This window comes from Mustela lutreola, chromosome 4 (genome assembly GCF_030435805.1).
Source record: "Mustela lutreola isolate mMusLut2 chromosome 4, mMusLut2.pri, whole genome shotgun sequence".
NCBI classification, from domain to species: Eukaryota; Metazoa; Chordata; class Mammalia; order Carnivora; family Mustelidae; genus Mustela; species Mustela lutreola.
The window spans coordinates 95395586-95417714 of record NC_081293.1 but is presented as its reverse complement, the minus strand read 5'-3'; the positions used below and the strand labels follow the sequence as shown (position 1 = coordinate 95417714).

The following is a 22129-nucleotide window of genomic DNA, read 5'->3' as shown; positions in this document are numbered from 1 at the left end:
AATTCCCCTGGGAAGCCATGTGGCCCTGGGTCCTTGTTTGTTTGGAGATTTTTTTTTTTTAATTTTATTTATTTATTTGACAAAGAGAGATCAGAAGTAGGCAGAGAGGCAGGCAGAGAGAGAGAGAGAGACAGGGAAGCAGGCTCCCTGCTGAGCAGAGAGCCTGATGCAGGACTCGATCCCAGGACCCTGAGATCATGACCCGAGCCGAAGGCAACGGCTTAACCCACTGAGCCACCCAGGCGCCCCTGTTTGGAGATTTTTGATGACTTCTTCAATCTCCTTACTGGTTATGGGTCTGTTCAGGTTTTCTATTTAATCCTGGTTCAGTTGTTGTAGTTTATACGTCTCTAGGATGCATCCATTTCTTCCAGATTGTTCAATTTGCTGGCATATAGTTGCTTATATTATGTTCTTATAATTGTATGTCTTTGGTGTTGTTTGTGATCTCTCCTCTTTCATTCATGATTTTAATTATTTGGGTCCTTTCTCTTTTCTTTTTGATAGGTCTGGGCACGGGTTTATCAATCTCATTAATTCATTCAAAGAACCAGCTCCTAGTTTCATTGATTTGTTCTACTGGGTTTTTTTTGTTTGTTTGTTTCTGTTTTTGTTTTTTGTTTTTTGTTTTTTTTTGGTTTCTAGTTCATTAATTTCTGCTCTGATCTTTATTATTTTTCTTCTCCTGCTGGATTTAGGCTTTCTTTGTTGTTCTTTCTCCATCCCCTTTAGGTGTAGGGTTAGGTTGTGTATTTGAGACCTTTCTTGTTTCTTGAGAAAGGATATAGTAATTGTATTACTATATATTTTCCTCTCAGGACTGCCTTTGCTGTGTCCCACAGATTTTGAACCATTGTGTTTTCATTATCATTTGTTTCCATGAATTTTTTTCAATTCTTCTTTAATTTCCTGGTTGGCCTATCCATTCTTTAGTAGGATGCTCTTTAGCCTCCATGAATTTAGTTTCATTCCAAATGCTCTGAGTTCTAGCTTCAGAGCATTGTGTCTGAAAATATGCAGGGAATGATCCCAATCTTCTGGTACCAGTTCAGACATGATTTGTGACCCAGGATGTGATCTATTCTGGAGAATGTTCCATGTGCACTAGAGAAGAATGTGTATTCTGTTGCTTCTGAATAGATTGGTGATGTCCCCTCTGGTTCAGTGTGTCATTTGGGGCCTTTATTTCCTTGTTGACTTTTGCTTGTATGATCTGTCCATTTCAGTGAGGGGAGTGTTAAAGTTCCCTCCTATTATTGTATTATTGTCCATGTGTTTCTTTGATTTTGTTATTAATTGCTTTATGTAGTTGGCTGCTTCCATGTTAGCAGCATAGATATTTATAATTGTTAGATCTTCTTGTTGGACAGACCCTTTGAGTATGATATAGTGTCCTTCCTCATCTTTTATTATAGTCTTTGGCTTAAGTTTTAATTTATTTGATATAAGGATTGCCACCCCAGCATTCTTTTGATGTCCATTAGCATGGTAAATTGTTTCCCACCCCCTCACTTTAAATATGGAGTTGTCTTTGGGTCTAAAATGAGTTTCTGGTAGACAGCATATTGATGGGTTTTTGTCTTTTTATCCATTCTGATACCCTGTGTCTTTTGATTGGGGCATTTAGCACATTTATATTCAGGGTAACTATTGAGAGATACGAATTTTGTGTCATTGTATTGCCTGTAGATGACTGTTACTGTATATTGTCTCTGTTCCTTTCTGGTCTACTACTCTTAGGCTCTCTCTTTGTTTAGAAGACCCCTTTCAATGTTTTCTGTAGTGCTGGTTTGGTGTTTACAAACTCTTTTAGTTTTTGTTTGTCCTATACGGTTTTTATCTCTCCCTCTATTTTCAATGATAACCTAGCTGAATATATAGTATTCTTGGCTGCATGTTTTTCTCATTTAGTGCTCTGAATATATCATGCCAGTTCTCTCTGGCCTACAAGGTCTCTGTGGATAAATCTGCTGCCAGTCTAATATTTTTACTATTGTATGATACAGACTTCTTGTGCCGGGTAGATTTCAGAATTTTCTCTTTGTCACTAAGACTTGTAAGTTTTACTCTGAGATGATGAGGTGTGGACCTATTCTTACTGATTTTGAGGGGGTTTCTCTGTGCACCCTGGATTTTGATGCTTGTTCCCTTTGCCATATTAGGAAATTCTCTATAATAATTTGCTCCAGTGTACCTTCTGCCTCCCTCTGTCTTTCTTTTTCTGGAATCTCAGTTATTCTGATATTGTTTTGTCTTATGGTATTATTTATCTCTCCAATTCTCCCCTCGTGGTCCATAGTTGTTTGTCTCTCTTTTGCTCAGCTTCTTTATTCTCTGTCATTTGTTCTTCTGTATCACTAATTCTCTCTTTGGCCTCATTTATCGTAGCTGTAAGATTCTCCATTTTTTATTGTACCTCATTAATAGCTTTTTTTGATTTAAGATTGCTTAGATTTTATTTCTTTTATTTCTCCAGACAGGGTTTCTCTAATATCTTCCATCCCTTTTTCTAGCCCAACTAGCACCTTGGAATCATCATTCTGAACTCCAGTTCTGACATATTATCACCGTTCGTATTGATTAGGTCCCAGCCTTCAGTACTGCCTCTTGTTCTTTTTTTTTTGTGGTGAGTTTTTCTGCCTTGTCATTTTATCCAAGTAAGAATATATGAAGGAGAGAATAAAATACTAAAAGGGTGGCAATTACCGCAGAAAAATATGCGTTAACCAAATTAGAAGAGACCCAAATCATGGGGAGAAGAAGAAAGGGCATAGAAAGAAGTTAAAAAAAAATTGGAGAAAAAGAAAAAGAAAATATATGTATTAGACTGGTGAATAGGACAGAGCCACCCACTTGATTTTGGGAGTATTTTGGTCTCTTAGTAGAAACTACCTTCCATAATTTTAAAGAACAAAAAAGAAAATGTATACACACACACACACACACACACAAATATAAGGGTTAACATGATGAAGGGATGGAGTATGACTGTAAAGATGAAAATTTTAAAAAATTCTAGTATATGTGCTGCCGAAGCGAGCACTTAAAAAATTCTAAAAAAGGAGTTGATAAGATAAGGTGGTTGGGAAAAGAAAGAAAAAGAAAATGGAGAGAATTTGCTCAGTCTGGAGACTAGAGCAAACCATGTGTCAGATTTAGAGTATATTTGATTTATTAGAAGAAGTTGTATCACAAAATTTTTTGAAAAAACCCTATGTGTATACAAAAGATAAAGTTAGATATAATGAAGGATAAAATATGACTATAATAATAAAGGTTCAAAAAGATTTTTTTTTTAAGATTTTATTTATTTATTTGTCAGAGAGAGAGCGAGCGAGAGCGAGCACAGGCAGACAGAGTGGAAGGCAAGAGTCAGAGGGAGAAGCAGGCTCCCTGCGGAGCAAGGATCCCGATGTGGGACTCGATCCCAGGACGCTGGGATCATGACCTGAGCCGAAGGCAGCTGCTTAACCAACTGAGCCACCCAGGTGTCCCAAAAAGATTTTTTTAAGAAAGGTGTTGTTAAGATAAACTAGTTAAAAAATGTTAAAAAAGAATGAGTAAAAGTTAAAAAAATTAGAATAAGAAAAAAGTTGAAGAATTTAATTAACTTTGCAAGACTAAAGAATCATGCGAAGAAAACCATGAATTCCATGCTTTGCTTTCCCTTCTGGAATTCCGCTGTTGTCCTTGATAGGTGAGCTTGTTCCTGGCTGGATTTCTTGCTGATCTTCTAGGGGAGGGGCTTGTTGTAGTGATTCTCAAGTGTCTTTGCCCAAGGTGGAATTGGACCACCCTTGTCAGGGGCTGGCCTAAGTAATCTGCTGGTATTAGCTCTTGGGAACTTTTATTCTACCCTTCCTTGTGTAAAATTGATCTTTACATATATCATAGGGGCCGGAAGGGTTTCCTAAGGCTTTTGCAGGGCCAGATTGGTTTTGCTTCTATTCCTCTCCATCAAGCAGTATATCTTTGCCTGTTGTCTGTGGGCTCCCTCCTTAAGCAACTTACAGCTTTTGCCTTGTAAGAGAAAAAGATGTATGAAATGGGCACACCCTAGTGCCCACCCTGTAACACCTATAGCTCACTTCATTCTCACCTGTACTGCTAAAGTATATCTTCTTCCCAAGAATTCTTACAGCATCCATTGGAGGCTGAAGGGAAGAGCTTACCCTTAAGTGCAATTTGCCCTTGTATCTTGGCTACCCAGCTTCCCACAGGGATACATTAACCACCCTCTACCATTTTGTTAAAATGTTGGCTGACGTCTTCATGTCCACAACTTCTACCTGTATTTTGATTTGTTGGTACAAATGATTTGTTGTCTTGTCTCTCTTTGGGGGACTTGGTTCTTCTTCCCAAATAGAAGACTTAAGATTATTTTGCTGCCTTGTGACCCTTAGGTCTCTGATGGAATCAAAAGGAGTTATCCTTTTATAGATTATCCAAACTTTTTCTTGTCTGTGTGAGAGTCACATTTGTTGTAGCCGTCTATATCCTAAACGGAAGTGGAGTCTCTAAGGATGCATGTGTTTTTATGGCTCCTCAGGTGATTCTAATGAACAGAAGGATTGAGGACCATGACTAAGAAAAAGGATTTTTTTAGGAAGTAAATTTACGTTATAGAACTTCTGTTGGTATGAATGTTATTAGAGTTCTAAAACCAAATCCTACTAGAGTCTTCCATGATATTCAGAATGGAACATCGAAAGACTTAGAATTGAGGGTAAAATATTGTATTGCTTCCCTTAACCAGTTCTGGAATATTTCTGATCTTGACTGCAAATTCTGCCTTTCACTGTTCATAATCAGCCTAATTATTTTCAGAAGGAAAGCTATTTACCTGATGGTTTTTAAGGAGAGAATTGGAGGTGGTAGTGTGATTTCCAGGTATCACTCGCTGACTGAAATTCTGGTTCACTTTCAGGGTCCAGTCAAGATCCTCTGTTGCTCTGCACAATGGAACCATTTTAGTAATCAAAAAAAGAATCTATAATCATGCATGCATTTCCTTGTCAACAGAATCGCATTGCAAAACGCAGCAGGAAGCTGGTGGACTATGATAGTGCCCGCCACCACCTGGAAGCTTTGCAGAGCTCCAAGAGGAAGGATGAAAGTCGAATCTCGAAGGTAAGAATTGATCCAACTGCTGACACCACTCTCCATATTATATAATGTATAACGACTTTGCTTTTTAAAATTAAGGAAAACTCAGAGATATTTTGGGTTCAGTTCCCAAGCATGACAATAAAACAAATATTGTAATAAAGCCATCAAATGAATTTTTTAGTTACCCAGTATATCCGAAAGTTATGTTGACGCTATACCATAGTCTATCAAGTGTGTAATAGCATTGGATTTAAAAATACAACATTTTTATTAGAAACACTTTATTGCTAAAAATTTTATAACGTGAGCTTTCAGCAAGTCATAATCACTGATCATAGATTATAGCAAATATAATAATAATGAAAATGCTTAAATACTGCAAGAATTACGTGAATGTGAGACAGAGACATGAGATAAGCAAATGCTGCTAGAAAAATGTTACCTATAGGTTTGCTTGGTGCAGGGTTGCCGCAAACCGTCAGTCTGTAAAAATATTCAGTGTCAATAAAGCACAGTGAAAAAAAGCATAGCAAAACAAGGTATACCTGTTATTTCCTTTTTAAAGGAGAGTGGAATTAGGACAGAATTTAAGCTGATACATGGTAGTTGTGGGCTGCTTTCCCTAATTTTTTATGAGGTTTTTCATGTGATTTTAGAGTTCACATGGCTGACACTGACTCACACATTTTGGTCAGAGTCAACCTTGGCCCCAGCAATACTGCAGGCTCAGCGAAAGTAATGTGTTCCTCCACTTCTTTCTGTGTTTAAGGTCCATATTTGAAGTTAAAAGGCAGATTCAGGGGGCGCCTGGGTGGCTCAGTGGGTTTGGCCTCTGTTTTCGGCTCAGGTCATGATCTCAGGGTCCTGGGATCGAGTCCTGCATTGGGCTCTCTGCTTGGTGGGGAGCCTGCTTCCTCTTCTCTCTCTGTGCCTGCCTCTCTGCCTGCTTGTGATTTCCCCCCTGTCAAATAAATAAATAAATAAAGTCTTAATTAAAAAAAAAAAAAGGCAGATTCAGATAGAAAACCAAATTTAAAATTCTAAGACATAATCTATGGTTGCCAGAGAGTGCAGATATGTGCTGGGCTTATAGAACATTCGTTTTCTTTTAGAAAACTCATTTCAGTAGCTTTTACTATGTAAACCAGTCACTTACAGATGCCAACCAACACCTGCTAACTATTCCCTTTGCTTCCAGTCTTGCCTCCTTCTATCTGCCTACACACAGCTGTCTGAATAGTATTTCTATATCACATATCTAGATATGTTTCTCCACTGCTTGTCTTTTAATGGCTCAGATAGCCTGTAAAAAACAAATCTAAATTTCTTAGTGTGCATATGAGACCCGCACAACTTGGTCATGACTCACCTGTTCATCCTAATCAGCTTTTGAATTTTCCTTCCCCTCTGCTCCTCCTTTCATACCCACACCCTGAACGAAAGCTCTCCTGACCCACACATCCGTTCCTGAGCAGCCACGATGAGATCTGCCCTTTGCATAAGACACCTTAGGTGGCAGGCACCCTCTCATCTGTGCCATTGCTTCTTAATACTCATGACACCTGTGAAGTGGGCATTACCATCTCCATTTTATCAGTGAGGCCTCAGAGATGAAGAACGTTAAAACCATTTCACAAATTGACACCATTAGTAAGCTAGGATTCTAACCCAGGAAATGCCACCTTTATGCATTGTAGCACCCCCCCACCCCCGCTTCTTCAAAGGGAACATTTGATGATTCTTCAAGATTCTTTTAGAATATTACTTTTCCTATGGAACCCTCTGTTTCTGTACCGTCTTCCCCAGTAGCATGCTCTGCAATAGTTTGTAAGTGCTATTTTGTGATGTAATTATTTAGATTTCTCACTAGATGGGGAAGTCCTTTGGGAAGTATCCATGTCCGGTATCCAGAACAGAGTGGTGTGTGGGACAGGCAGTTATATTTTTGCAGTCAAACTGCCAGGCTACAATAGCAACCCCTGTAATCAAGTCAGTTTTTATGTCTTAATAAGACTTACTCTTTTGAGGTGCCTGGGTGGCTCAGTGGGTTAAAGCCTCTGCCTTCAGCTCAGGTCATGATCTCAGGGTCCTGGGACCAAGCCCCGCATTGGGCTCTCTGCTCAGCAGAAGCCTGCTTTCCTTCCTCTCTTTCTGTCTGCCTTCCTGCCTTCTTGTGATCTTTGTCTGTCAAATAAATAAATAAATCTTTAAAAAAAAAATGACTTACTATTTCACTGTTACTGAGAAAAATTATGCAAATTTTTGGTTTGTTTTTGAGAGGAATATGCATGTGCTTGTGAGTGGGGGGCATGGGTAGAGGGAAAGGGAGAGAAAGAATCTTAAGTAGGTTTCATACCCAGCCTGGAGCCTGATGGGGGGCTCAGATTTACCCTGAAATCATGACCAAAGCCTAAATCAAGAGTCAGATGCCTGACCAACTGAGTCATCCAGGCCCCCCCAAAATTATGCTGTTCCCATGTTATGTTAAATGCTGTTGTTGTATATAGAAATGGCTTGCGTTTCTATGACATTTTTTAGCATAAACACTTGTTATGTGTCTTCTAGGCAGAAGAGGAATTTCAGAAAGCACAGAAAGTATTTGAGGAGTTTAACGTTGACTTACAAGAAGAGTTACCATCATTATGGTCAAGGTAACGTTGCATCTATCCAGGGGGTTCACATCCCTTTTAAAAAATCAAGAACAGGGAAATCCCTTCTCTTGTCTTTATTGCTTGGGATGCTAAAGGTCATCCAATAGAAGTGTTCAATTTTTGTAATTTTAGGCAATAGCTACTTGCCACATATGGTAGGCTGTTGAACACTTGGACTATGGCTAGTATGGTGGAGGAACTGCATTTTAGATTTATTTTGTTTTGATTCATTTAAATTTAAATAACAACGTGAGGCTAGCAGCTATTCTATTGACCGCAAAGTTTTAGACCTTGATCTATTTCTCAAATGGGGCCCCAGATCTCAATTCGAGGCATGTGGAGAACAGCCCTTAACTTTCAAATTTACAAGGATACATTTTAGCTCTTGGCAGGATTCCATTTATTCCGAGAGGTCATCTGGTCTTTCAATGTTGATATCAAACCTCTGCTTTCAGTTCTGACCTTTTAACCTGAACTTCATTCCTGTTTGAAGGGCTAAATATTCTTTTTATTATGGGTACTCTTCATTTCCTGTGGCATTAAGTGCATTGTCCACCCTTTGTCTTCTTTTTCCCACTCAGTGGTAGAACCAAGAAGTTGTTGGATAAAGTGGGTCCAACCCACGTTACTCTCTCTATGGGTAATGATAGTGGTCTTGTCCTCACATTTGTGTCTTTGACCTCATCCTGTCCACCTTGTCATTCAGAAGCTCTACCTTGACCAATCTCAATTTACATCAGTGACTCATACTCCCCTGCCAAATAAACAGAATCGTGTTCTCTGTGCAACCCTGCTGTAAGGCAAACCATCTAGCCCAGCTTCCAACCAGATTGGTATCCCTTAAAGCCTTCCTCCATAGATAATCTGGAGTTCCTACTTAGCCTCTAAATTGTCAGCATTTTGAGGGTCTACAGTGGAGTTTATCCAAAAAATTGAGTTTGCCTCAATTTTTTGCCTGGAGTAGGTATTCCATGTTTATTTTTGAACTACTGAAATATCTGGAGGAAATTCTGGTCAATTCCTGATAAAGTCAGCCTGTAGGGCATGACCACTTCAATGTTCAGCCATAACCCGAATTTTAACATGTGTGAAATTAGCTCATCGCTCATCAGAATTTACTCATCCTTTCAAAATCTGTATTTGTCTCTGTGGTACTATCGTTCCTGGGCTCCCAGACTACAAACTGTGGAGTCAGAAACTATAGAAAACCAGAGGACCATCAAAGGAGTCAATCCATCCCTTTTTCTCTGTGGTCTTCTGGATTGGTCTCTCTCTCCCTGTTCTCACTGCCACTGTCCTTACTCTCTCTGTGGGTAATGATGGTGGTCTTTTTTTTTTTTTTTAAAGATTTTATTTATTAATTTGACAGAGAGAAATCACAAGTAGACAGAGAGGCAGCCAGAGAGAGAGAGAGAGGGAAGCAGGCTCTCTGCTGAGCAGAGAGCCCGATGCGGGACTCGATCCCAGAACTCTGAGATCATGACCTGAGCCGAAGGCAGCGGCTTAACCCACTGAGCCACCCAGGTGCCCAATGATGGTGGTCTTGTCCTCACATTTGTGTCTTTGACCTCATCCTGTCCACCTTGTCATTCAGAAGCTCTACCTTGACCAATCTTTGTGGTCTGCTGAGGATCCTACTGTGTGTGCCCAAAGAGGATTTTGAGGAGCCTGAACATATAAAACCTCTAGGGATACAGATGAAGCAAATACCTATTCATAATTTTAATTGAAGTAGTCATGCCTTTTTAAAATCACAAATTATATAAAATTATATTTTTTTAAGAAATCTATTTTACGGGTGCCTGGGTGGCTCACTCTCTAAGCATCTGCCTTCTGCCTTCAGCTCAGGTCATGACCCCAGAGTCCTGGGATCGAGGTCCACATCAGGTTCCCTGCTCAGTAGGAAGCCTGCTTCTCTCTCTCCCTCTCTCTGTTAAATAGAATCGTTTAAGAAAAGAAATGTATTTGACACTCATATTTTAAGCAATACTAAGATCTTTATATCTGTCTTTGGCATCCATGTCTTCGTCCTCATTAAGGACACTCATCAAGTCAGCTGGTAGTTCCCCAGAGCTTATTATCTTCCCCCACAGATATCCCATCCCAAACACAAGTTGTTGTCATTTGCATACAATTTAAATAGTTACTCTGTTCATTCCCCCTCTAAAGGAATTTTTGTGGTCTCAAATGTAATTACTTACTCAGTTGCTTTTTAAACTGATTTTGCAAGAGCTAAGGTACCACAATACTCAACACTTCCAATTATGAAATAATACTTCTGGGTAAATGGCAAAAATTGCCAGAACACAGTTGTTATTTGCCTTAATATGTATTGGGTGTGTAAAGAATTTCTTTTCCTAATGTTCTCTGTAAGAATTCAAAACCAGCAATGATTGATGCCATTGGGGTTTATGTATCTTCCCCAGATAGTATTTGGTAATTCAGTGTAAGAATCTGTCAGAGTATCTTGTAATATGAAAGACTTTGTAAGAACTTAAACACAATGGGAATATTTGAAGGATAAATTTGGAGTGAAATCTTTCCCCTCATCTAGCCAAATGCAATCTCAATGTTTCGGTGCTTTATAATCCACTGACTTATTCCCACATTCAAGGCTCACTCCTTTGTATGTCGATCAGGTCCTGCCTTTTGATGAAAGCCTAGTTTAGGCCGTTTCAAAATTTTGGGGGGTTTTATTTAAATTCAGTTAATTAACATATAGTATATTATTAGTTTCAGAGGTAGAGTTCAGTGATTTCATCAGTTACATATAACACCCAGTGCTCATCACATCTCATGCCCGCTTTCATACTGATCACCCAGTAACCCCATTCCCCCACCTCTTCCCCTCCAGCAACCCGCAGTTTTCTAGAGTTGAGAGTCTCTTATGGTTTGTTTCCCTCTCATATTTTGTCTTATTTTATTTTTCCCTCCCTTACCCTTTGATCCTGTTTTGCTTCTTAAATTCTGCATATGTGGGAAATCGTTCTCTGATTTATTTCATTTAGCATAATACCCTCTAACTCTATCCACATCATTGCAAATGGTAAAATTTCAGGGTATTTTGATGACTGAGTAATATTCCATCGTGTGTGTGTGTGTGTGTGTTACATCTTTATTCTTTCATCTGTTGATGGACCTCTGGGTTCTTTCCATTGTTTGGCTATCGTGGACATTGCTGCTAGAAACATTGGGGTACCGGTGTCCCTTTGGATCACTATATTTGCATCTTTTGGATAAATACCATCTTTTACTGGGTTGTAGGGTAGCTCTATTTTTATCTTTTTGAGGACCCTCCATATCCTCACCAACACTTTTGTTTCCTGATTTGTTAATTTTATTTAGGCCTTTATATATATATTGTATTTTTTGACTGTATTGTGTGTATTGTGTGTGTTTATGCGTAGACAAAGAGCTCATTTATTATTGAATACTGTCTATTTTCAGGTATCATTTTATGCACTTTGCATGCATAATCTCTAGTGATCACAATTACCTGTATACCCTCATCTTACAAATGAGGAGGCCAGGGATGATACTGGTTAAACACTTTGCCTGATACTGTAAGGTTTATAAATCCTAAAGCTGGCCCTTAAATAGACTTCTATGTTACCTCCTGTTAGTCCTGATGTCTGATGTAGGCCTTCTCCTTACAGTGAGACTGTATGCAGACTTTCAATAAATAACATTTATTTCATGTAATCATTTTATAAATACATATGTTTTATTCCCAGCCATATTACTCACCTTGAGATTGAAGTAGCACTTTATGTCTTCTATGCTTCCCTCCTGTGGTGAAATGAGTACTGACAGCAGCAGTATTTAAGGAATGTGCTGGAAGAGGGGCCTGCAGATGAGCCTGAGGGGAAATAATCACAGATGTAGGAGAAGACCCAGAAGAGTAGTACCTTAGAAAGCCAAGAATGGAGAGATTTTTACCAGTGAAGGAGTGCCAGGAGAATCACTTATAAAACAGAGGTCAGGAGCACCTGGGTGGCTCAGTGGGTTAAGCCTCTGCCTTTGGCTCAGGTCATGATCCCAGGGTCCTGAGATCAAGCCCTGCATCCCGCATCGGGCTCTCTGCTTAGCAGGGAGCCTGCTTCCTCTCTTTCTCTCTCTGTCTGCCTCTCTGCCTACTTGTGATCTCTGTCTGTCAAATAAATAAATAAAATCTTAAAAACAAAAACAAAACAAAAAAAATGGAGGTCAGGCAGCGGAGAGGAAGAGTGTATTGCTTCCATGGAAGCAAAGGGAATTTTCCAGATAGGTTCCAGCTGAGGCCGGGGTCACAAGCCTGACTGCAGGCGCTGGAGAGACCGTGGTTGGTGAAGTAGGATCTTGACTAAAATGGACCTGAGGAGTCGTGGCAGCAGATAGAGGGGAGTTGAGAGGGCAAGGGAAGCCTTTTAAAATAGCCGTTACTGTTTTGAGAGTTGACGGTGGCAGCGGCACATAGGGGATGATGGAGGACTGAGGATTTCTGGAGCAAGTGGAGGGTGAGGGATAAAGACCAGGTGTTGGTGGAGCTCAGCCACCCAGTGGCCCCCCAGCATTGAGAGGCCTACACTTGATAAAGCCAGATGCTGAGCCTGAGGGGGTAGCAGCCTGGAAGAAAAGGCTAAAGATTAAAGATTAAAAATAAATTAGCAAGTAGAACAAAAGTGAATGAATCAAGGATCTTGTGGTCCAGGAAGTGAGAGTAGGGAGTGTTCTCATTTCGGTTTGAGGGATGGCAATATCCAGAGCTCACAAGGTCAGTGAGCCAGGGGTTTCTTATTTGCATGGAGAGTCCTATTGTGGGGATCTGCTGTGTTTGTGTTAGGACCCAGGGGAGGGGAGAGAGGGAGGTCCTGAGACACATGCTGTGGGCGCTGTGAACAGGGTGGGGCCTGGGAGGTTGGGAGATTTCTTCCTTATTCCAGGCCACCCCTCTAGTAAGTGTGGGACGGCAGAGGATGCTTCCTCCATTGCAGGGGGCTCAACGGGAAATAGTGACCCACCCTGACCTATGCAGACTTCCTTTAGGGCATTGCCAGGGGAGTAACCTGGCTTGCACCCCTTGGTGGTGATAGCTCAGCTCTTAATCCTTTCCACTGTTTCCAAGGACAAAGCACTGTCTTAATAAAGGATTGGAGGTCGTCTTGACGGCTAACCAGGTGGGGTCTGAGGATGCCTCAGAGGAGTCCTTCAGGGAAATAGGAAAGTCTCAGAGCCCCGTGTTTATGAAGACCTTGTGAAGTGAAACCTCACTGTACTCACAGCCTGCTGCTGTTGGTGGATATACGCCTCCTGCTGGTGACATCAGTTTTCTACAAGCTAAGGTAGCCATGTACAGTCAGGATATGCCCTTGCAGTGGGACGAATGCACACTAGTTCTTTCATTTATTTGTGGAATATTTATTGCATGCCTGCTCTGACCAGGTGCCTTATTAGTGCCTCTGGTAGTGAATGAATCAAAGGCATTCCCTACTTTAAAAGAGTCTCTGATTTCTTAAATTGAAGAAAACCATTATCTGGTGAATTGCATCAAAGATATTCAACACTTTTTTTCTAAGTTAAATACATGCTAGTTGAGTTAAGTTCTAAAATCATAAAAATATTAGAAAATTGATTGATATTTGTTTAGTCATTCTCAACAAGGTATTCCTGGCACCACACCAATTATTTCCCTAAATAATACTTTCTTTTCTAGAGAGAGAGAATGAGAGTAGGGGTGACAGGGAGGGACAGAGGGAGAGGGAGAATCTCAAGCAGACTCCCCAGTGAGCATGGAGCCAGACGCAGGGCTCGATCTCACCGCCCTGAGATCATGACCTGAGCTGAAATCAAGAGTTGAACGCTTACCCCACTGAACCACCCAGGTGCCATGATAATAATTGATACAAACTACATATCAGATACTGATATAAACTATATATCAGAAAATAAAATTTAAAGACAGAAGAATGGGAACTCTTGTTTTTGCTAAATGTGTCCAAGGATCAATATGTTTAATAGTAATTCCCTTACAAATAAACAAGAAAAAAACAAGCACGAAGAAATAAACACAATATATGAATAGATGACTCGCAAAAGAAGCAAAACAAATGGCTAATAAATAAATGAAAAATGTATCAACTTTAATTAAGGGAATATAAATGTAAAAGTCAGCAAGGTATTAACTCTCACCTATCAAATTTACAACTGTTTTGTATAACCTCATGCTGAGAGCTGAGGGAGTCAAAGAATCCAGCCTGGGTGGGAACAGCTTGGCACTAGTCATCAAAGCTTCTATGGTGTCTGCCTGTCACACAGCACTTATATCCAAGAAACTTACACTAAGGAAAGAGTAGAGCTGTGCACCAAGTCTTAATTCATAGATCTTCATTAGGGTTTTATTTTGAAAATAAAAACAGTCCTCACCAGTGAAGGTCAACTACACCCTACACAACCCCTCCATCTGCACTCCCCTTCTGCACCCCTGGTCTATAACCCCTGTCCATCTGTACTTCCCTGGCCATCTACACTCACCATGCATCTACACCTGCATCCATCTCTGCCCCCCAATCCTACCCTGTCTATCTACACCCCATCCACCTACACCCCCCATCAGTCTATACCCTCCCATTCACACATCTTCTCTTGCCTTCTATTTAAATCTGACCCTTTTTCAGGGCAGCCCAAGTTTATCCTCTCAAGCAGATATTCGCAGCTGACACAAGGCTGTTAATTCCCCTGTCTTCTCAGTGCCCTTAGCTGTTTCTGTGCAAATCTACTCGTTTTTGATATTTCATTGTAGGTGACCTTTTGTGGTAACGTTAACATTCACAAGCTGTCTTGGAGTCTGCTTCTTTGACTCACCAGAATGACAGAGCGCGTGTTCAGTAATCTGCGCTCAGGTCCTCCTTTACCTGGACTGTCATTCTCAGAGCCCCTGGAGCCCACCACTAGGCATGAACCTAGAGTGAATCAGCCCTTTGTTGAGTAATCGAATGAGGGGGAATGTTTGAGGAATGACTGTTGATGGGAGTCCCAGAGAAGTGGTGCACTAGGAAGACTTGCCTGCCAACAGAAGAGTGAGCCAGTCCCTCTGCGGTGTTGTCCCAGGACTTGCCATCTCGCCTCCCATCCAGCTGCTGCTGTAGTCAGTTTCCTCCACTGCAGGTCCTTTCCGTGCCCCTGCCTTAGACACGGCTAGAGGCTGCAAGCAAGCATGGCCGGCAAGCGATCTGGAAGATCCTTGGCCTGAGCATAGGTCTGCCTGCTTCGTTGGGCTCTTATCTCCTAGGCTGCTGGTCTGACTCTCCCAGGTAGTTACTAGTTCCCTGAACATCCTGTGCCAGGATTTTCTTTATTAATATATGTATGTGTACCTATCTGTCTGTCTATACGTCCCATCTATCTATCTACAGATACATACATAGAGACACATACACATACACACAATGGATATTACTCAGTCATAAGAAAGGAGGTTATGCCATTTGGGAGTAACTACTAGGGTATCCCTTCAGGGTATCATGCTGAGTGAAATAAACCAGACAGAGAAGGACATCTGTCCTGCTTAATCATAATGTTCAATACCTACAGTGACCATGCATCCCTGAATTCACCTCTTTTTTCATTTTGTTGTGAAATAATACATAAAATGACCTACGTGTTTGTGTGTGTATATGTAGCCTACCTCTAAGCATTGCCGGGTGATGGACACTGGGATTGCTTTCCTATCTTGGCTGCTGTGAAGAACGCTGCCATGAAGAAGGCAGTGCCTGCATCTCGGCAAGATCCTGTTTTCATTTCCTTCAGAAATGGACCCAGCACTGGGATTGCTGGATCCAGGGGTAGTTCTGTTCTTAACTTTTTGAGGACTTTTCCACACTGGCTACACCCACTTACAATCCCACCAGCAGGGCACGTGGAGTCCCTTTTCTCCACATCCTCACCAATACTTGTTCCCTCTTTTTGATGACAGCCCTTCTGACAGGTGTCATAAACTGCATTGTATCACTTATATGTGGAATCTGAATCAAAAAGGCAAACTCACAGAAACAGAAAGTGGAAAAATGGAGGTGGGGGAAATACGGAGAGCTTGGTTAAAAGGTTACCCAGAGCTATAGAACACTATATTATATAATTGAAATTTGCCGAGAGTAGAAATGTTCACACACAAGATAAATGCATAAGGTGTTATCTGTGTTAATTAACTAGATGTGTGGAACCCCTCACAATTATATATCAGGTCATCACAATGCACACTTTAGATGTCTTACCATTTTATTTATCAGTTAAACCTCAGTAAATGAAAAAAATGAAAGAAACCCAAACAAACTAGTCTTATAAGGTTAAAAAGAAAAATAAATAAATAAGTGAAACATGGTAGGAATTTAAGGTATAGGTTAACCCAAAGAATAAGTAATTTTACTAATGGGATGCATATAGTGCTTACCTAGTATTTCATCTCTGAATCTGGATTTTTATCTTTTATTTTGTTAAAATTCTAAACCACCTGATTTCATCAGAAACCACAGAAATAATGATATTCATGCTTAAGCAGAATTTCTTGACTAACAGTGCATGCTTTTCTATTGGTTTTCCTCCTTTTGGGTCCAAATACAGGTTCTCCACTGATTAATTGCAAGAGCCTAGACAGTGAATCTGTCGGTGCCTCAGTAAACCAGACAGTATACTGAGGCTCACTGTCTTGGGGGTGGTTACAGGAATGAAGTGAGGGAATATGTAAAATGTTTCAATGGCTGCTCTTTCTGTCGCCTTTAATGATGATGGAACATTCGTCCATCCAGCTTATTGGAATCCTGCTTACCAAAAGGCACAGAGAAATGGGAAGCACCCTTTTCTCTATCCGTTCATGTCATTACTTAAAGATTTTATTCATTTATTTGAGAGAAAGGAAGACAGACACCATGAGCCAGGGAGGGGCAGAAAGATAGATAGGGAGAGAATCTCAAGCTGACTCCATGTTGAGAGCAAAGCCCCATGTGGGGCTTGATCCCATGACCCTGAGATCATAACCTGAGCAAAAATTAAGGGTTGGATGCTTAACTGTCATTGTCAGTGTCCTCCAGGTACCCCTCATGTCATTGTTTAAATAAGAGGGTTCCTAAAGAAGAGGGGTCCTCAGGGCACCCTAAGTTTATCCTCTCAAGTAGATGTTCAGGCATCTGATATTACAGGAACATTCTTACTCCCCCAAAATAAATATTCCTTTTTTTAAAAAAATGATTTTATTTATTTATGTGAGAAAGAGCGCATGAGAGAGAGATAGAGCATGAGCATGGGGGGAGAGGTAGAGGGGAAGGAAGAAGCAGGCTCTGTACTAGGCAGGGAGCCCAATGTGGGACTCCATCACAGGACCTTGGGATCGTGACCTGGGCTGAAGGCAGACGCTTAACCACCTGAACCACCCAGGCACCCCCCAAATAAGTATTCTAATTACAGTCCCCTTCCCCCGCCCTGAGTATATGTTTATTCCATATATCTGCCTTATCTAATGTTTCTGGCATCTAAGTCCTTACTTGGGATTTGGAATCTAGTAAACCAGTCAGGATTCTGGAGTTATTTTTGAGAAGGTTACTGAAACGAGAACATGAGTTAAAAGTAGTAATTTACTAGATGGATTCAGAAGAGTTGAATTAATAGAGTCAAAAGGGTCCTCACTGAGAGCAAAGGGAGCCCATACAGGAGGTGCCAGGCTGAATCCGCAAGTGCTGCTAGGTATGCTAACTATTAGAGACCTAAGACTGTCCCGTCCCGGAACACCTCCACTCCATGGATTTGCTTCACAAATGTGTGAGATATTGGTATTGGACATCTTGTGTTTCTTTTTGCTCAGTGAAAGCACACTCTTACTTTGAGGAATTACAATGAACTGGTAGGTTTTCTGTTTTCTCCACTAAACATATTTCAGAATCCAAATACATGGTACCAAAACGAGACCACGCATAGGGTATAAAAATGAAAGGTAAACTTCTCTATCTCCAGCCCTTTACACAACACACATCTAAAATACAAACAGATTCTTAGGGCTGCGCTTCCCAAAAGCATTCTCCCTGCACTAGCAGCCTCAGTGTCCATGAGAACTTGGTAGAAATGCAAATCCTCCGTCCCCGCCTGGGACCTGCTGAATCAGAAACACACCTCCAGCTGCGCTGCACAGGTGAGAGCCACGGTCCCCAGGCGTCAGCCGCTTTAGGAGAGGTTCTGCTCCAAGCCAGAAGATTTGGTCTGGTATTAGTCAACATCATAGGAAGAAAACATCAGAGGAAGGAATGCATTTATTTAAGATTTTATCACCTTTAAAATTACAGTTCTGCTGACTGATCTTTCCCTGCCCCTTTCTCCCCTCTGTGTCTCCACATGGTAGACGGGTTGGGTTTTACGTCAACACTTTCAAAAATGTTTCCAGCCTCGAGGCCAAGTTTCATAAGGAAATTGCAGTGGTGAGTAGTGATGATTATTTTTACTTGTGGAATAGAAAATGAATTTTTTTTCTCTGAAAGTGCATGAAATGGGGCAGCAGCATCATCTGCGTGTGTGTTTTCATGGTGTGTTAAATGGTGTTGCTCTGATGTTGTGTAGTGACCACATAGATCTCTTTTGTCCAGATTTTATCTCTGGGTGTGCAGACAGGCTCCCAGGAATCACAGCCTGTGTCCGTTTTTCTTCTGAGATGCTTTTTCTCTGTGTCCCAGACTCACGGTCTTGTTTTGCTTTGTTCTCAGTCAGCTTTGAAAGTTGGTGTTCAAGCAGTACTTCTTAGGCTGAGGAGGAATCGGTATCTGAATGTTCAGACAATCAGCCCTTCTGTCATCTGCTGAAGTCTGAGTTCAGCAGGGTAGTTGTATGACTTTATCTCCAGTAGAGTCAGTGGGAGCAATAAGTTTTCGTTTTCTGTTCTGTCCTCTGATTAATGGATATATTTTGTTTTTTTAAAGGTTTATTTGTGTTTGTGGCCTTTCACTTTTGACATGAATTTTAAATTGCCCATTTGCAGAATTTAAGTTGTTCGGAGACCATCCATAGTACGTAAGATTCTCAGTAGACAGTTCCTTTCTTGGAGCAGTAGCCTGAATTGACCTCAGAATGACTAAATGGCTAATAGACAAATGGTCTCTGTCCCTCTAGCTTTGCCACAAATTGTATGAAGTGATGACGAAGCTGGGTGACCAGCACGCTGATAAGGCCTTCACCATTCAAGGAGCTCCCAGGTAGGCTGTCTTCATCCGAGCCAAGTTGTGTCTGTTCATTAAAACAATGCTTGTTGCAATTTCTGTAGTCTACACAAGCCTATGCTATTTTACTCATTCTAGAAAAATCTAAACCTAAGGAGACTTTCCACATTGAGGCTGACAGCAGCCTCGTTCTGGGCTTGTATGTTGACTTTTAGTTTTCAGATTTACTCAGGGTGGGTGTTTGTCGTGGTCACAATAGATTTGTCCATCTTCCAGGAGTCCCATCAACAGTTGTGTAAATTTTTAATATATAATTTCTAGTCATGCACTTGTTAACTTTCTTTGGAGAAGAAAGGAATTCCCCAAACACACGACACTGAGATCTTATACTTATCATTGGTGCTGGCATCTTTAATGGCCCATTTTGGGAGAGGAGAGGGCGTAGGTGAGACCGCACCACCATCCTGCCTCGTAACTTTACCTTTCCAACACTGCATTGTTTTGATTCTTTTGCACATTGTTTTGTGGTATCAAAGGCCCAGCTATTCGCAACCAGATCATCTACCTTTCTAGGATCTGGCTTCTCACCAGCTTTCTCCTGTGATTTTGGAATTCCTTTAACCCATCCTTCTCAGGCATTATGTACTCAAGGAATGTGGGTTAATGGTCCTTGGGCTGGAAGTAAGAAGATCCCAGCTTTCCAGTTTCTGACTATACAGTTAACTTACTTTGCCTTCCTTAAGTGCGTCCAATTAATTCTCTGGTTAAAGATGTCTCTTTCTATCTCTTTTTTTTTTAAACCAGCAGAAAAAAAAAGATGTTATTGAACTAAATGGTTTGTAAGGTAATATTTGCATTTTTAATGTCAATCAACATAAATACTCATACACACATTTATAAAAACACACACTCCTGCACAGGTGGCTCCATCACCATATGTTCAGACCTCTCTGGAGAGAGCGGATTTTCTTCTTTGATGTTTGTTGTATTATCCATCCTCATCATAGTCTCTGTTACAGAGCTATATGATACAAGCATTTAGTATCTCTTATTTTTCTAAGGGAAAGGACATTCCCTAAAAGAATATATGAAAGGCCCACTGCTTCCTCTATAGTATTTCAATATGAACTTGGAACAAAGACAAAGTTGTAATAAGAATGTCAAAATGACATCGGGTATTTTAACAATGATGTACATGAAAAAATGAAGGGTTACTCCCTCCTAAAGACATGAGAAGGACAACTGTGTCTGAAAATCTCAATATTGCTGAATTAGATAAAATGAAGAGAAAATGGGGTCATGACCACTTAACAAATGTTCCTTTCATTTTTTTACATCATTCCTCTGCAGAATGAGGTGGTGAGTGAGCTCAGTGGTTACCCTCTTGAGCATAGACTGGGGCCGTGCTTCCCGGCAGAGGCCATGGTTGCTGGTGCAGAGCCTCAATCATGTGGCTTATCCGTGTCCTCCGCAGGACCCACTCCCTTGAATATGTAGACCATGCTGTAGTGTGTGAGCTTATTTATTTTGGGGGTATAGACCCTCCTCCCTCAATCTGTAGACATTAGAAAGACTTAGAGAGTAGGATGTGTCCCCAGTGCCCTCCTGGTTATTGCATTTGAGCTGGTCCCAGGCATCTGGCCTGGTGCCAGGAACATGGTGGGTTCCCAGGAGACATTATTGACTCTCTGCCTTCACATAATTTGTTAGCACATGTCAGGTGTCTGAGCCAAGCCTTTGTTTTATAAGGTGTAGAAAGAGGAACAGCTAATGAATTTATTTCCAAATGTCATCAGAAAAGACTCCTATAAAATCTTATTTTTAAAGATATTATTTATTTGTTTGAGAGAGAGAGCACACACAAGTCTGGGCAGGGGCAGAGGGAGAAGTGGACCCCCCACTGATCATGGAGCCCAATGTAAGACTTGATCCCAGGGCCCTGAGATCATGACCTGAGCCGAAGGCAGACGGTTAACCGACTGAGCCACCTGGGCGCCCCTGACTCCTATAAAATCTTAGCACTACCGTGAGAACACCTTTAACATCAGATTTATAATTTTCAGGGTAGATTTTTTATAGATTATGACGTAGCAAGATTTTCTTATAAACCAAAGGTGAGAGTAATTCAGCTAAGTCAGCTCACACTTAGAAAATTCTTGCAGAGGCTGTTTGGCACAATGGAAAGAACAGAGGGTTTGCCTTCCCAAGGCCTGAACTCAGACCCGTGAAATTGCTGAGTGACTTTAGGGGTTTTTAACCTTTCTGTGCCCCACTCTGCTACCTATAAAGTGGGGACATTGATGCATGGGTATTGCAGCGGTTAGAGATCATATGAATGAATGAGGTCTGGCACACAGACCATAGACAATAATGGTACCAGTTTCACCAACACTGTTAGTAACCACCACAACTAATTTAGAAGGGGGTTCCATGACAGGCAGAACCAGATATTCTCAGGATTCCTCTGAGATGGAGAACCCTGGAAAGTCAGTGCCGTTCTGTAGGTTGCTCATTGCTGACTCTCGTGTGTTCATCTAGTGATTCTGGTCCTCTCCGCATCGCAAAGACACCATCACCGCCCGAGGAGGCCTCACCCATCCCGAGCCCGACAGCCAGTCCCAATCACACGCTGGCACCTGCGTCTCCCGCACCAGCCAGGCCTAGGTCACCTTCACAGGTAGGAAGAGGTGGAATATACTGGGGAGAATGCAAGAACTGGTGGTGAGGTGATCCTATCTGGGATAATCCCATAGTGCTGGGGCATTAAAAGGAGTTTCCTGTTGGGGAGACTTGGAGGCTGTGGGCATTGTGATGGTTGCTAAGGAATCAACCTCTCCAACGTGGATTCCTGTTTTCTCACATGCCCTGTGTTGGGGTGTGTTGAGACTTCTCTCCACAACCTCAGCTTCCCTAGGCTCACGTGCACTCCTCTTTTCCCACCTCTCACTCTCAGAAGGGCCCAATCAATATCACCTTCTCCCTGGACGTTCCCTCCTTCTAGCACTTTCGGTCACACTTGTAGAAACTCTGGCCAAGAAAGCTTCACAGCCTGGCTTATACGCCATTTTACATCTTCTGGTCTCACCCACAGTATGTGGCACATGAGTGGACATTCATCAAAGTTATCTGGAACAAACAATCGAGAAAAACAGCGAGGGCTGGAAAAGGTTAACACAGAAAAACATTGCCACCCTTGTCTTC

At 41.3% G+C, this 22129-nt stretch overlaps 1 protein-coding gene across 2 annotated transcripts in view; it reads left to right on the top strand.

Annotated features, from left to right (window-relative positions):
* The window catches only part of AMPH (amphiphysin), a 263695-nt gene that overhangs the window by 157962 nt on the left and 83604 nt on the right, over positions 1–22129 (top strand). For both annotated transcript variants that reach the window (XM_059170541.1, XM_059170540.1), the window contains exons 6-10: positions 5023–5130; positions 7675–7760; positions 18121–18196; positions 18882–18964; positions 21467–21605. In XM_059170541.1, the coding sequence (XP_059026524.1) occupies positions 5023–5130; positions 7675–7760; positions 18121–18196; positions 18882–18964; positions 21467–21605 (492 nt within the window). The remainder of the gene's footprint in view (positions 1–5022; positions 5131–7674; positions 7761–18120; positions 18197–18881; positions 18965–21466; positions 21606–22129) is intronic.